The 16678-nt window shown below is 39.1% G+C and overlaps 1 protein-coding gene across 6 annotated transcripts in view; it reads left to right on the top strand.

The window, feature by feature from the left end:
• Positions 1–16678, top strand: part of LOC145354635 (secernin-1-like) — an 84323-nt gene that overhangs the window by 11917 nt on the left and 55728 nt on the right. For all 6 annotated transcript variants that reach the window (XM_080206104.1, XM_080206069.1, XM_080206077.1 and 3 more), the window contains exon 2: positions 8461–8620. In XM_080206104.1, the coding sequence (XP_080062230.1) occupies positions 8462–8620 (159 nt within the window). In that variant the 5' untranslated portion in view covers position 8461. The remainder of the gene's footprint in view (positions 1–8460; positions 8621–16678) is intronic.

The raw sequence follows: 16678 nt of genomic DNA, 5'->3' as shown, positions 1-16678 counted from the left end.
TAGGCTCACAATATCTCTCGTTATCCAAAGTTCCCAAAACTTGCCATATTTATCCTTCATCCTTACAGGAATGCGCTGGTCCAGAATGGAGAACCACAAATTGACCATTTTGTATGAGAAAGGAAAGAGACAGAAAACTGGAAACTATTGGCCTGTAAGCTGAATGCCTATCGTTGCGTTTATAAAGGTGGTGGTAGTAGTAGTACTACTAGCAGGACATTTAGAAAATCAGACTGGACAGAATCAGCATGGTTTTGTGAAGGAAACATATTGTGTTGGGGAAAAGAATAGAAATCTTTGAGGATGTACCAACAAGGGTGAATAAAAGGGAACCAGTAGATGTGATGCATTTGGTTTCCAAAAGGCATTTAATAAGATACCACATAAAAGATTGCTGCAGAAGATAAGAACTTGTGTTATTGGAGGTGATAATATAGCTTGGATAGAGAATTGACTAACTATCAGGAAACTGAGTCAGGATAAATCTTCAGGATTGCAGACTGTGACAAGTGGAATGATGCAGGGATTAGTGCTGGGGCCTCAACTATTTAGGATCTATATTAATTATTTTGTAGGGACTGACTGCATTATGGCCAAATTTGCCTAGAGACAAATATAGGTAGGGAAGCAGTTTGCAACAAGGATGCAAACAGTACAGAGTGGGGGCATAAAGTGTTAAATGAGTGAGTAAGAAATTGGAAAATACAATGTTATGTGGAAAAATGTGAGGCTGTCAGCTTTGGCAGGAAGAATAGAAACATAGGGCGGGATTCTCCAATCTTGTCTGTGGCCACTGTGTTGCCAGTGAGAATGGAGAATTTAGTTTCAGCCAAAACTCCACTCACTGTAGTGGCACTGGAGAATCCCAGCCATGGAAAAGGTTGGAGGTTTTCAGTGACAATTTTACTTAAATGGAGAGAGTCTGCAGAACGCTGCAATACAAAGAGATCTTAGTGTTTGTGTACATGAATCTTACAAAATTAGCCTGCAAGTGCAGCAAGTAATTAAGAAGGCAAAGGAATGCTGGCCTTTATTGCAAGGGGGATGGAGTATTAAAATAAAGAAATCCTGCTACAACTGTACAGTAAAAAGTCTGACAACACCAGGTTTTAGTCCAACCTATTTATTTGATAATATACTCACTAGCTTTCGGGGTTACCCCCTTCGTCAGGTGAATGGAGAGTTCTGGCCTCAGACAGAGCATATAAAGCACAGACAGTTTAGAGATTACTGATTAAAATGCGAATTTAATCAGTATTTTAATCAGTAATCTCTAAACTGTCTGTGCTTTATATGCTCTGTCTGAGGCCAGAACTCTCCATTCACCTGACGAAGGGGGTAACCCTGAAAGCTAGTGAGTATATTATCAAATAAATAGGTTGGACTAAAACCTGGTGTTGTCAGACTTTTTACTGTGTTTACGCCAGTCCAACGCCGGCATACCCACATCATGACAACTGTACAGGGCATGGGTAAGACTGCATCTAGAGCACTGTTTGTAGTTTTGTTCTCAGTACTTGAGGAAAGACATCCTTTACGTTGAAAGAAGTTTACAGGAGGTTCACTAGGCTGATGCATGGGTTAAGGGATTCTCTCATGAAAGGTTGAGCAGGTTAGGTCTTAAGTCATTGAAGTTTACAAGAGTGGGAGGTGATCATATTGAAACATGGAAGATTCTGAGGGAGCTTGATAGGGTAGGTGCTGAGAAGATGTATCTTCTCATGGGAGAAATCTGGGTCCAAAGGATTCAGTTTAAGAATAAGTGGTCTCCCATTGAAGGTGGAGGTGAGGAAAAATTTCTTCTGAGGGTCGTTTTAGTCTTTAGAATTCTTTTTCCCCAGGGAGCAGTGAAGACTGGATCATTGATTATAATCAAGGCTGAGTTGGACAGATTCTTGTTAAGTGATTTGAGGATTATGGGGGACAGGCAGGAAAGTATAGTTAAGGGGGTAATCTGATCTCCCAAGATCTTAATTCAAACTTGATGGGGCTGAATGGTCTATACCAGCTCCCATTTTCTTAATGAGCTTATGTTTCAGGTAATGGGTTACTTGTTGATGAGGAATTTGTGATGCTATTGAACTTGTTGCCCACAAGGATGGTTGAAGTTGAAACAATTTCAGATGGAAATAGAGTAAACACCTGAAGAGCTAAAGGAATCGAGCAGAAAAGTGGCACTGATTGGATTGCTATGTTAGAACTGGCATTGACTTGATGGGCTGAATGGCTGCCTTTTGTGCCGTAAATAACTTTGAGGGATGACTATGAATAAAATAATATATGAGCAGAGGAAAATCATTACAGATATTGGAATTCTGAAAAAAGGACGCTACAATTTGGAAGTCTTAATAATATAAACACATGCAAAATAGGAGGCTATTAATTGTTGGAAGGAATATTAATATTAGATTTTTTTTTTGCTTTAAGCACTTGATAGATCATTTTGTTTATCCTTCTTAAAGTGTGATGTCCAGATTAGGCCACACTAGTAAAAATCTAACAAGACCCTCACAAAAGCTTAGGATAACTTCCTGTTTATTTTATTTCTCTATTTATATAGCCAAGGATCCCATTAGCTTTTTGAAAGCCTCCTTGACTTCAAAGATATCTGTGTACAACCTCTTTTAATTTATACCATTAAATTTCTATTGTCTGCTATTCTTCCGACCGAAAGCATTATACTTCTGCTCTGTATCTTCCGACTTCACAAGTCTAACCTAAAGTCTGCTGCTAAACTCTTTGCTGTTTATTACATTTTGAGGTTTGTCATCTGAAAACTTTGAAATTATGCCCAATTGCAATATACTTAAGACCAACCTAATTACCAATTTTGCTCTAATCTTCCACAGTATAACCCAATAGGAAAGTATCAACATGCATCATGAAGATGTCTGAAAACTTATTTATAATATAAAACATTGTGCAATCTGCTTTGAAATGAACACTAGATCTTTTCAGCAAAACAGATCTCACTGAAAGTGTTACATCCTGGAAACAGTATTCAGTAAGAAGTCTCACAACACCAGGTTAAAGTCCAACAGGTTTATTTCAGAGCAGTGCTCCGAAAGCTAGTGGTGTTTACTACCAAATAAACCTGTTGGACTTTAACCTGGTGTTGTGAGACTTCTTCCTGTGTTTACCCCAGTCCAACGCCAGCATTTCCACATCATGAACAGTATTCAGGTCATCGTTGCATTTGTTTAGTTTCCATGATTTTCCATCTGCATATGCTGCCTCTTTGGGCAGTTCAGAAATACTTCCCTCAAAGTATTGGCCTCCTGAAATGCAGTTTTTATTTTTGTTCTACACTCCCATGACCAAAAGAGCTGAAAAGATATTAAGATTATTTGGGTCCACCCTAGCAATAACCTCGCCGTGTCCTAATAAATTCCACGTGTGAGGACATCTTCCAGTATCAATCCATCTGTGTGGTAAAATTGGTCATTCCTTATCTGATGCCTGAGAATAAACTCCAAACATATTCAGATATCTTAGTGTTGTCTACCTTATTTACCCTCAAGCCACCAAAACTTCACAATCTGTTTCTAACACCTTCTAATATGTTCTTTGTAGTCTAATTTCTTCAAGCTATGGCTTCAACTTGTACTTCTCTTTGTCAGGACAACAACTACAACATATTCCTCTTGTACAAATTTTAAGGGTCTTCCTCTGCTTCACTGTTTGCTCTTTCACCCATTTTATCAGTTCCATGGGTCTCGCTCCTTGACCACTATCCTGAACACCAGTCCCAAAGTAGTCACATCTCTCTAATCACTAGACCCCTATCCTCTACAAGATGTTATCCAAATACCCTTCCTGGAAATTGGCCTTTTGATATGATCTCTCTGTCATGTGCACTATGATCATGCACATTACTGATATTCAGTCATTGATCCATCATATTCTGTTACTCATACTTTTTCATAAAACACATGAGCACTTGAAGTACAAGGTGCCTCATTTACTTCTAATAGTACCTTGGGGTCCAAGATTATTTCATCTTCAGATAATTATTTAAAAATTCATTTCAATTGAAGGCGGAAAAAAGCCATAAAGGTGGGTACCTGGCATAAAAATAGCTGTCTGGCACATAAGGGGTTAAAAGGCATTAAACCTGCACTGACTTCCAACATAGACACTGACTTTCAAACACAGACAACTACTTAAAATTTAAACCACAGGACAGACAGTTAATTGAATTACAGGGAACAGACGCTTCAGGAAGCCAGGCACCTTAAAAGAGATAAAGATAGTCCTGGGACAATGGGGTCAGATAGGGAGATTAAGAACAGGAATGCATAAACACAAAGGAAATACTACAAGAATAGAATAAAATTAAGTCATTGATAAAGAGGAAATGTACCCTCAACAAGAGGAATTCATGGAACAATGTGATATTGAAACGATCATGGCTGTACCTGTTCATAATAATGAGCTAAGAAATGTTGTACCCATTTGACTATAAGGATGTGATAATAGTGTTCGGTCCACCTATTGTGTAAAGGGTATAAAGATGGACCGCTTCTATTGTTTCATCGAGAGAAGGTAGCTGTCCAGTACTGGGGAGCGCTGGTGCCTTTTCTCCACGAAGCTTCGTTTGTTGTTCCTCCAGTCTGACTCTGAAGTGGTAATTTTCCCACAACACAATTAATCATGAACATGCTATGTTTGGTAAGTATTGTATTGCCATAATGACGTATCTTCTTGCCGGAGCCTTTTCATTACCCTGCAATTTTTTTTTAATATATAGTATACCATATTTCTTGAATTCAATTCTGTCTCAGATGGACTTATCTGCTGCCTTAGTAATCCCTGAATTTGATGCCAAGGTCTTTGAGCAACGAAAGCCTGTCTCCCTGTATGTGAAGTATTCAAATATGCAGAAAAAAATGGAATTAACTGAAGCTCTTTCTAAAGCAGGATGACTATCAAGAGCACAAGAAGTTGGGGATTTTTCCAGTAAATCAATTGATATGGACTATACCCATAATCATCTGGAGTGAGTTTTTTTTTGTATGAACTGCCCATGCTGGGTGGACTGTCAATTTGCAGTCTCATTGATCAACTAAAATTTTACACAGCCTTTGATCACTGCATGATTACTTTTACAAAGACTTTCAGCTGCTTTATGTGCTATCTGAATTTGTCATTAGTTAAATTCCCCTCCATAATCAGTCAGAAACTTTCCGTGCCCCAAGTCTGGCCTGTATCCCTTTCTCTGTGATTTTTTCCTATCTTGTTCTTTCCAAGTATTTTCAAGGCTAAATCTGGTCCTCAAGTCTACAAAATGTAGATCCTTTAGATCCATCGCAGCTACCTCATTAAAAGTCATATGACAATAGAACGTGGCTGTGTTTTCCCCTTACTTTCCTCAGATTTCACACTTGTCACTAATCTTGTCAAATAGCTTCATACTCTGCATGAACTACATCTGCATCTTTTAGCAGGTTATTTTTAACTGTTGACAAGTAGGATGAGCAAATTGTAAAACTTGTTTTTCCAAATTAGTGCTTCTCTCTCTGATTCTTACCACTTGATGCCATTAATACTTGTCTTACTCTGCAACTTTTGTTAAGGAGACACAATAATGTCCTGGCTGAACAAACTGCAGGTCCATTGACATTCCAAAAATAATCATGTTTCCATTTGTATCTTTTTCGTAGAAGATTTCCTCAGTACTGGAAATGACATCAATATTTAGAAAATGGCTTACTCCTATACTTTACATGGAATTGCAGTTCCCCTTTATGAACCCAATGTATTGTCATCAAGAAACCTAAACCAACTAATATTTTTATACTCCTTAACCTGTAGGCACTCTTCACCATGAATCAGAGTAACAATTCTGTACCACATGCTATAAAAGTGCAACCTAGCACTGCGTAGTTAATGATTCCATGACTAACACATACCTCAGAATTCATTCTGAGGACCCTGCCTTGCATCTTTGACAGTTCACTGCAGTCACCCTCTGTATAACCTATTAACTGTTCCTTGGTCTTTCCCAGTATTTATTGGCTATTATTGCTGTTTCCAATATATTTTCCGTAATGGCTAAATCTGCTAAAAGTGCTTTCATTCTCATTCGGCTTGCCTTTCTTTGGAGTGACTCCCATGTCCGGTCTATGGGCCATTTTAAGATTTGGCAGTCATTGAGTTGTTTGTTCTTTGTGTTACTTTGGAAAGTTCCATGAAGACTGAAGGAAATAACATTTTCTGGGTAAATATTTTTAAGGCAGCAAACGTCAAATCCGATCAGATCTCCCCCTCCGAGAACAGAGTGCCATTGGAACCAGTTGCTTGCCCACTTGAGGCATCTTGTCATTATCCAGCAAATTAAATGCTGGTTGTATTTCAGGAGTCCCCAAATTGAATTAACAGATGTGATATTCTGTAAAATTTGTTAATGTCCACAATACATTCTTCCGTGGCATGATCATCTGTTGTCTGAAGTCTATCAAAACCTAACCATGCCTCATGGACATTTAAAAGATTATCTGTTTGGTAGATTCAATCCAAGAAGTATAAAAAGACTAATTTTTTTTTCACTATCTAACTGACAGGCATCCATCTCTCAAAATACCTTACTTTTGATTTCACTTTTTGTCGAAAGCAATAGTGTCAAAGGCATCAAAACTATACCCTGTTTCCTTTTTGGTAGTTGTAACCTTTATTCATGCATCCATTTAATGTTTTCACAGACCTTGTAATTCAGAACATCGAAGAGTAAATCATACTCTAATAATTTGCATTTGCTTTCTACTATTTTCCACAATGGCCACTAGCATTGTACTTTCCTGTTTGAAAAACGGTTCCTTGGTTTCCAACCTTCACTTTTAACATAGGAGGAGAGTATTTTGATTTGAGTTGATTTATTATTGTCACCATGTATTAGCATACAGTGAAAAGTATTGTTTCTTGCGCGCTATACAGACAGAGCATACCATTCACAGAGAAGAAAGCGAGAGACTGCAGAATGTAGTGTAACAGTCATAGCTAGGGTGTAGAGAAAGATCAACTTAATGCAAGGTAGGTCCATTCAAAAGTCTGACGGCAGCAGGGAAGAACCTGTTCTTGAGTCGGTTGGTATGTGACCTCAGACTTTTGTATCTTTTTCCCACCGGAAGAAGGTAGAAGAGAGAATGTCCAGGGTGTGTGGGGTCTTTAATTATGCTGGCTACTTTGCCAAGTCAGCAGGAAGTGTAGACAGAGTCAATGGATGAGAGGCTCGTTTGTGTAATGAATTGGGCTACATTCACCACCTTTTGTAGTTTCTTGCGGTCTTGGGCACAGCAGGAACCATATCAAGCTGTTATACAAACAGAAAGAATGGTGCATCTGTAAAAGTTGGTGAGAGTTGTAGCTGATATGTCAAATTTCCTTAGTCTTCTGAGAAAGTAGAGGCATTGGTGGGCTTTCTTAACTATAGTGTTGGCATGGGGAGAGGGACCAGGACAGGTTGTTGGTGATCTGGACACCTAATACCTTGAAGCTCTCGCCCCCTTTCTGAGTTTTGCGCTTCCTAAGTATTTATTTGCAGAATTACATATTACAAGTATCTACCTCCAAACCTAACACAGTTTAAGTCTATGCCTTTCATAGGGGCACAGTGAATCTGCAGGTAATACCTACCAACTGCATACAAACAAGTATATTTTAATCCTCATTTTTCAAATCTCCCTATCCCTTTCCTCCTCTTTGTTTATTGTTGTAATCACCTTCAGTCTGACTCTCAGGATCCTCCGGTCACGGTGTCAGTGATTTGAGCTGATAATACCCTAAGCTCTGGAATTCTCTCCTTAAATCTTGCCACTTTCTCACCTCTCAGACATTCCTTTAAAATATGTTTACCTCTTTGACCCTGCTTTGATCTACCCGAATTTCTCCTCACATGGTGCAATGTAATTTTTTCTTTGCTCTGGTAAAATATTTGGGATATTTTATGACCTTGAAGTCAAATACAAACTAATGTTTTTGTACTCTTAATTTAACAATCCTTCAGGGATCCAAAGTTAGTTGCTTCAGTCGTTCAGTTTTCAAATGTCTCCCTAGCTGTAATCAGTTCTTTCTTTTAGCAATTTAGCTTGTGCAAAATTTTGAAATGTGTGAGGCCATGTTGAATTAAAGGCAAATGCTGTTTTATGACCTGCTATAGCAAATAAGGGCAATTTGAAAAAATATTGTTTGTTTATCGCGTGTAGGTCAGACGAGATAAGGAGGGTAGGTTCCCTTCCCTAAGGTGATATTAGTGAACCAGATGGGTTTTTATAACAATTGACAATGGTTTCATGGTCATCATTAAACTGATTTTTTCCAGATTCAAGCTTAACTATCTGCTATGGTGGGATTTGAACTAGGGTCCTCAGAGCATTACCCTGGGTCTCTGGATTATTAGTCCAGTGACAATACCACTACACCACTGCCTCCTGTTAATCCTATTGATCTTCTCTCAATCTTTAGAATGGCCGTCCCACCTTCCAGTTCCTGCTTTGCAGCTCTGCAACCTGTCACTGAGGGCGTGTATACAATATTTGGAAAAAATTCAGCCAGACCTAGTAATGAGGTTCAAGAAGTCATTCACTTTCCTATTGCTTCTCATGAACCTGGATCAAAGGTTCAGGTAAGAAATCTTTTTTTAATCTTCAAATTGTTATTTTTAATTTGGTTTACTTCAGTATTAAAATATACGCTGTAATTTTTCATGTTTCCTTTCTTAATCAGATTTTATCTGTGTTTGGCATAATTTGTAACACATCTCAGGAATAGTTTAATTAATGCTTAAAAATCCATTTCCAAATTTAAAAAGCTTGTCCTGAGGAATATTCTGTCTTGAGCTTCCACCTCGATAGATGAGAGATTTTAGTTGATGTGGCATTCATTGTATATTTTTAAATTCTCAAATTGCCAACACAGTTGTGGGTTTTAGACTCGTCCTGCTGTCATACTTTTCAAAGGCTGCAGATCATGGCATGGTATTGTAGGATGCTGACATCTGGCATCTACTTCAGCGCTGAGCAGAATGCTGATGAGATTCTCCTGAAATCCCTACAGTGCAGTCTGTTCCCTACAGAGCAGTGCAATTCTGTCTGTGAAAAGCTCTCCCAGTGGACAATTCTTTCTCTCATCAAATGAAAAGTGTATAAGCATTAGTACAGGGAGAGTACTATCCTTTCAATATAAAGCATTATGTTTCTTTAAATGTTTCTGCTTTCAGCTTGGCTCATCACTGTAGTTCTGTATTTCATGTACAATCATGTCCAGGTTATTTTTAAATCCAGTTGTTGTACAATTATTTAGCTGTAAAGAATGACCTTGGACAGATTCAAAACTCTATTATAAAATCCAGGTAAATTCAATCTTAATTTCTTACCTGATGAGCTGAGAAGTGTTGAGATTGTTGGCGTACAAGAGCTTTTTCCGGGGTATTATTTAAATACTTTTTGTCCTGGAAAGTTTTAATCAGGAAATCCCATTACTCCATGGAGGGAATAAGCTCTTGCAGAGAAAGCCATTATCGAGGAAGGTAAAAAGCATTTGTGTTAACATAGGGTCAGGCATAGACCGTTGAGCTGCTCTAGCTTGTTGCACCAATCAATGAGTTCATGGGCAATCTGTAACTCAACTTTGCCCCTTGTACCTTAATATGTTTTGGATAACAAAAGTTTAGCATCTCGTATTTTAAACAAACGATATATGTTGCATCAGTCATTTTTTGATTTTTTTTCTACATCTGTTCGTGACATTTAAATGATCTGTATAACTGGACCCCACATCTTTTTGCATTTCCACTGTTTCAAGCTTTAGAAAGTAGTCTGTTTTTAAATTAATTTTGGGTGGCCTCACGTTTGCCTACATTGGCATCCACTTGTCAGTTTTCCCTATTCACTTAATCTGTCAATATCTCTGTGACTTTATATCTCCATTAGCACTGCTTAAAATGCCTCCTATCATTGAGTCATTGACAAATTTGGATATGTGGCTTTTCTTTATTAAGTTGTTAATAAATACAGTGAAAAGTTGATCTTTGTGAGCAACCAGTAGTTACATTCTGCCAATTAGACATCTGGAAGTCCATATAGGAACATTGACTAGTATTCTCCTGTTCTCTGCATTTTAAGTGGTGTTTTGATGAGGTGATTAATCTAATTTGTCAGGCATGACCTACCCTCTACAAATGCATCTGATCACATCTTTAGTCAACGGTAAATTTTCAAGATATTCACCTGATTCTTAACAATTGTCTATAATTTCCTTTATGCCTGTTTCTCACCATAGCTGGGTGAAGTGCATAATTTTGTGATCTAAAGGAACATTTGCTGAATCTGAAGAACTTTTGGAAGATTATCATTTGGACACATGCAGGGTCCTTACCTACTTCATTTAAAATACTGGGATGGTAACCCTGTGGTTCTGGGAATTTGTCCTTCTGCAGTGCTGTTATTTTCTTCATTGTGATTGTCAAACCCCAGGGGTGCAACCTCCAAGTTTGTGTGAAATGGAGCTTCCAGACAGCTGAGGAAATCCCATTCCCTCATGAATATTTCTCTATGTAACCAAAGATGCTTACATACGTGGACTATATAAAAAACAGATTTCAATGCCAGATGAAAACGCAATAAAATATTAATGCATGAAAAAGTCTTTACTCATTTGACTTGACTTTGCAAAAGACTGGAACTCTGCATTGCAAAAAGCTAGAAGCCATCCATAGAATTTTGTTTGTCTTGTATTACCTTGACATTTGTGACCTGGTTTCTTGGACTTGCCTGTCACAGGAGCAGCCGCATTTTGGTGCCATCCATGTTGGCGCAGACTACAGTGTTCCTTGCTTTACTTTTCACTGTTACATGTTTCACCTTTAAACGTCAAACAACAGTCTGGCAAAAAATGATGAGCGATTCTGCATTCATCTGTGTTAAAAATGTCTCTAGGTACATACCATTCAAGCTGTGGGTGTGACCGTGTTGGAACCAATCATTTGTCATTGCTGCCATAACCACTACACATTCACCACATACTTTGCAGAAGATTGTGCTGACTTAAATCAGTCTAGCCATCCATCACTGCATTTGAACTCTGTGGCCCAGGTTTGTTGCCAGGGCAACTCTACTGCATGATTGGATCTAAGATGGATGTGCTTTCTGCTCAGGCTGCCCTGAACTAGGAGACTGTTAAATGTTGGCATATTTATCCATTCTCTTCCACTTCCTTGCTGGAGAGAATGCCTGTCTGTTACACTCTTCCAAGATGGCCTTGTCTTTCATAATGGTAGATTCACATGATGATGAAATTTTCCATTCCTTTCTGATGTCCAATTTCTACTTGGTTTTCCACTTGCTGTATCAACTTCACCTTCTCTAGCATCAGCAACACTTTTAGCTTTTCCACAGATTTAGCCATACTTGCAGGTTTTGTATATCCTTTCACAGGGAGATCTCAATGTTAAATGATAGTTTGGCTTTGCACTCTTACATAGTCTAAATCTGCTCTGGTGGGCGCAATCATTTGACAAGGTCAGCCAATTCAGAGAAACCAGTGTGGAATTTCAGCTTATTGCAGGATATGTTCTATAGAACTCAAGATTCTGCAGGCAGAAATGGTTGACAACTTCGACATAATAGGAATTGTATGTCATTTGTGCTTGAATCATCATCGTTTTCTTGTGTTAATTTTGGTAAGTCCCTGCCCTTGAGGGGTCAACCAGTTCTATATTGGAATAGTTGTCTTAGAGTTCACAGAGGCCTACATCACTGTTGCTTCCAGAATCTAAGCATTTTTTTAAAAATTGTTCATTCATCCCATTACTTGTAGAACAAATCATAGAATTATACAGTGCAAAAGGAGACCATTTGGCCCATTGAGCGTGCACTGATCACAATCCTACCTAGGCCTTTATCCCCATAATCCCATGCATTTATCCTAGCTTGTTCCCCTGACACTAAGGGGCAATTTAATACGGCCAATCAACCTAACCCGCACATCTTTTGAACTGAGAAGGAACCCATGTAGACACGAGGGGAATGTGCAAAACTCCACACATTCAGTGACCTAAGCTGGGAATCGAACACAGATTCCTGGCGCTGTGAGGCAGCAACCACTGTGCCACCATGCCACCCCAAATTGTTCTTTTGAGTGATGTGACTGACCTTGGGGCCTGACCTTCCCATAGTGTGGTAGCATGAAAGCACACACTTATTGGAATGCATGCATAGTTTTTAAATGTATTAAAGTGCTTAGAATGCTTGTTGAGCAATAAAATCTGTTCTAATTAATGTTATTTGAAGACCCTTATATCTGGTTAATTATTCAGGAGTGTTTATCTAGACCAACAATGTACTTCTAAAGTAGCCTCTCAGTCTCAACCCATTTAATTATTTTCTATTTGGCCTCTGTACTGCATTTCCAGATAGAAATGGAAAATGTAACAACTTTGTCCAGTGATTATTCATTTAAAAACTAGGGGCTGGATTTTCCCATTGGAGATTTTTTGGCTCCGAATCTATCTCTACCAGAAATTTGACTTCAGTTGCAATTTTCTTGGGGGTGAGCTCTTAGTTGGGATGGAGATAAGTTTCCTATTCAATTGAAGCTAGTAGGGGTAGGAATGGAGAGGGAATAGGCAGGAGTTTGAATCCTGGATTCAAACACCCAAGAAAGCCATACCTGGTGCTTGCCTAAGTGATAGGATTTTTTTTGTTTGTTCAGGATATATGAGTGTTGCTGGCTGGGCCAACATTTATTGCCCATGTCTAATCGCCCTTGAACTGAGTTCACTAGGCCATTTCAGAGGGCATTTGAGAGTCAACCATGTTTCTGTGGATCTGGAGTCACATGTAGCCCTGACCAGGTAAGGATGACAGGTGCTCTTGCCTAAAGGACATTAGTGAACCACATGGGTTTTAGGACAATTGACAATGATTTGATGCTTATCATTAGATATTGAATGTCCCCAGAGCATTACCCTGGGTCGCCAAATTACTTGTCCAGTGACAATGCCACTACATCTCCTCCCCTGGATTTATGCCAAAGCCTACCATTGCTCAATGCAAGGGCCCTCGAAGGGAACTGGAGGCCTGAAATCCATGAGAGAGGAGGAAGATGCTCTTCTTGGAGTGCGGCCATCTTGTGATGCAGCACATCATCATCTTTGGCCTGGGGATGTTGTAAAGCACCACCTGACTGCATCTAATTGAACACAATGCCCTCTAGGCGGCATGGTGGTGTAGTGGTTAGCAGTGCTGCCTTAGATTGCCAGGCCCAGGTTCAATTTAAGCCTGAGGTGACTGTCTGTCTGTATGGAGTTTGCACATTCTCCCTGTGCCTGTGTGTGTTTCCTTCGGCTGCTCCATGTCCTTTCTCACTCAAGGTGTTCAGATTAGGTTGATTGGCGGCGCGAAGTTGACTCTATTGTCAGGGGGATTAGCAGGGTAAATGTGCGGGGTTACGTATTGGGGTTGGGTAGGATTGTGGTGGATACAGACTTGATGGGCCAAATGACTCCCTCATGTACTGGAGAGATTCTATGACCACATCTGCTCATCAGTTATGATCTGTGCTGTCTACCATCTGTAAAAAAAGCAGATCGCACTCAGGTGATGCTGAAATGCCACAGAAGCCATTAACAAACCCCTTAATGGGAGTAGGCCTGATCCACAGCCCACTACCTCCCTTGCCCACAGGAAAATGTTTGAGCTTAGAAATTGAGTTAGGATTTCTGACTCCACAGACATTGTTTCCCTGGTTCCACCTCCATTTGGACACACCTGGATTGGAAAAATCCAACCTGGGAAAACTGGCAGCAAGTATTTTTAAAATTTGTTTACAAAAGGGCAAATTTGTATCTCCTGAAAAGTATTTCATGTGAACATCATCTGAATTAGGAGCAGGAGTAGGCCCTTTGGCCCCTCGAGCTGCTTCTAATGCAATTATGTCCATTCTTTAACAAAGCTGAACACAGAACTCTTGATGTGGTCATGTTAATGCCCTGTACAATTACAGCCCATAAACATCTCTACTTTTATACTCCATTCCCCTTGCAATTTCATTTATTTATAGTATCTTAGAACAATAATGAATTTGTTAGTTAAATTTTCAATAAATTGAATACATTCTGTAAAAAATAAACTGAATTATCTAATTGTTCAGTATTCTGAAGTGTCATGTTCAAATGAAGCTGAATTATTTTCAAAGCAGCATTTTATTTGAATAATGTAGAAATTCCTTGTTATTGGCCCTATGCTTGCCTACCCAACATGCAAATTATTAATCGAGCCTCTTGGTTGCAGTCTGTCAAAAAAACAAAAGATGAATAAGTCCATTTTGCACATCCTTTGTGTGTTTGAATTACATACGAATCTGAAGTAAAGTCATGGTGCTGTCCCCTTCTTTAAATGTTTAATTATTTGTACTCGTTAGAGTTTAGAAGAATGAGGGGAGATCTCATTGAGACGTATAAGATGATGAATGGGATGGATAGGATAGAGGTGGAGAGACTCTTCCCGCTCAAAAAAGACAGTAGGACTAGGGGGCACAGCCTCAAGATAAAGGGGAGGCGGTTTAGAACGGAGTTGAGGAGGAACTTCTTCACTCAAAGGGTGGTGAATCTCTGGAATTCTCTGCCCGTTGAAGTGGTGGAGGCTGCCTCGCTAAATATTTTTAAGAAGCGGGTTGATGGGTTCTTGATAAGAGAGGGGATTAAGGGTTATGGGGAGAGGGCGGGAAAGTGGAACTGAGCCACGACAGATCAGCCATGATCTTATTGAATGGCGGGGCAGGCTCGAAGGGCTAGATGGCCTACTCCTGCTCCTATTTCTTATGTTCTTATGAGTACTTTAACCATTTTTAGTGTCATGAAGGAGCAATGTTCTCTTGAAATAAGCAAAGCAACTCAAGTTTTGCTGAAGTAAATCATGGATTGTTTCTCTGCTTTTTGGCTAGGATCAAGTGTTGGATCAAGCCTAAGATGGGGTGCAAAATTGGATTGAATTTGATGTTCGGAGCAACCATGTAGATGGATTCTGTCTTGCCAGGTCTATTCTATTCATTGGCTTTGTAACTTTAAGAATGGACTAAAAATAATTTGTGTACAACTTTGTACAGTTCCTTTATTGAAATGGATGGCCCCAGAATAACATTTGGGCTGAAGTCTCATTGCCCAACTATACAAAGAATTAAGTATCTATGAAGTGTTAGTAAACAGTATTTTGATGCATTTGGTATTTTGGTGTCTGCATTTCAGTACCAAAAATGGTTTATTAGTAATTTAATCTTTACTGACCCTACAACAAACAACCTTACACAGTGATGGCTGCAAAACCAGGAAAAAAAACTGAGTCTGGTTGCTTTGCTGGATAAAAGGGATATGCAGACAGAACGCAGATGTGAGATTAAGATTACTGCTTGGGTGGGATTAGACATCAATGTGATCTGGTTGGTTCAAACAGCCTGTTTCTGTGTTGTATTTTTCTGTCTGACTCAATGCCATCTATTCCTTTTCTAGACTTATTTTTGACATACGTTTCTGTGGTCTGAATCTGGATTACCTCAATGGCCAAAATAAGTCACTTTGGAACTAACATATCCAGTGGAAGCAGGTTTAAATAGGATATTCTCCATTTATTGATAACTCGAGGAGATCATTAGTTTTTATTTTGACTCTCTCTGTTTGCTGAGACTTGAAAGCCAGGAATGAAGACATTTACATGAAGATCTTATAAAATTAGAATTCCCTATGCTACTATATTATTGATCCTTTGGCATGCAAACAGAAAAGTAATCCAATTAATCTCTTTCAGTTCCAAATGAGTGAAACTCACATTTGTCAGGACAATATTATTCTCTGATTTTAAAAAGTAAATTATTGAGGATGCTGGAATCTGAAACAAACAGAAAATGCTGGAAAATCTCAGCAGGTCTGACACCATCTGTGGAGAGAGAACCAAGCTAACGTTTCAAGCTGGATGATTTGGCTCTGAAATCTGTCCACAGGTGCTGTCAAACCTGCTGAGATTTATCCAGCATTTTCTGTTTCTTTTCTCAGCCCTATTCTGGCAGAGCCAGGCAGCCAAATGTTCAGTGGGCTTTAAGTGCTGGAAAAGAAGTGTTAGGCATTTAGTAACACCATATTGTACAGCAAAGGCATAAATCTACTTTAAAAGGTATAAATTCAAATCAGACACTCTTTTTAAAATTTGAATCTAATTCACCGTCCCCATGAGAGGGACAAACAAGATCCAAGCTGACGAGATGAGACATTTCACCCCATCTTTAGCTTGATTCTGATGCTTCATCTTAGCCCAAAAGGCCGAGATGGCTTTGAAAAATTATATCAGGCAACACCTCGGTTAAATTTCATTGGCTACCCCTGCATGATTGTGGTCTCACTACTTTTGCCATCATTCAGCTTTTAAATTCCATAAGTTTTCAATGAGTCAGTGGAAATAGCAAAGGGAGCAATTGCTGCATCTTTCACGTATTTGAGGTCTTGCAGTTTTTCCCACTCCGGTAACACAGGGAGCAGTGTAATCAACAGTTCCCACTTTCCTTGCTGTTCTGGCAAAGACGTACGTATGTTGAATATAAATTTTTAACTCGTAGGCTGGGAACCAAAATCAAACTGGTAAAAAGACAGACTTTGTTGAAACAGAGACTTCAGCTCGCAGCTTAAGATGGCCAACCC

Source organism: Carcharhinus amblyrhynchos, chromosome 2 (genome assembly GCF_965287045.1).
Source record: "Carcharhinus amblyrhynchos chromosome 2, sCarAmb.v2.hapA, whole genome shotgun sequence".
Taxonomy (NCBI): Eukaryota; Metazoa; Chordata; class Chondrichthyes; order Carcharhiniformes; family Carcharhinidae; genus Carcharhinus; species Carcharhinus amblyrhynchos.
This window is presented reverse-complemented; position numbering and strand designations above follow the sequence as displayed.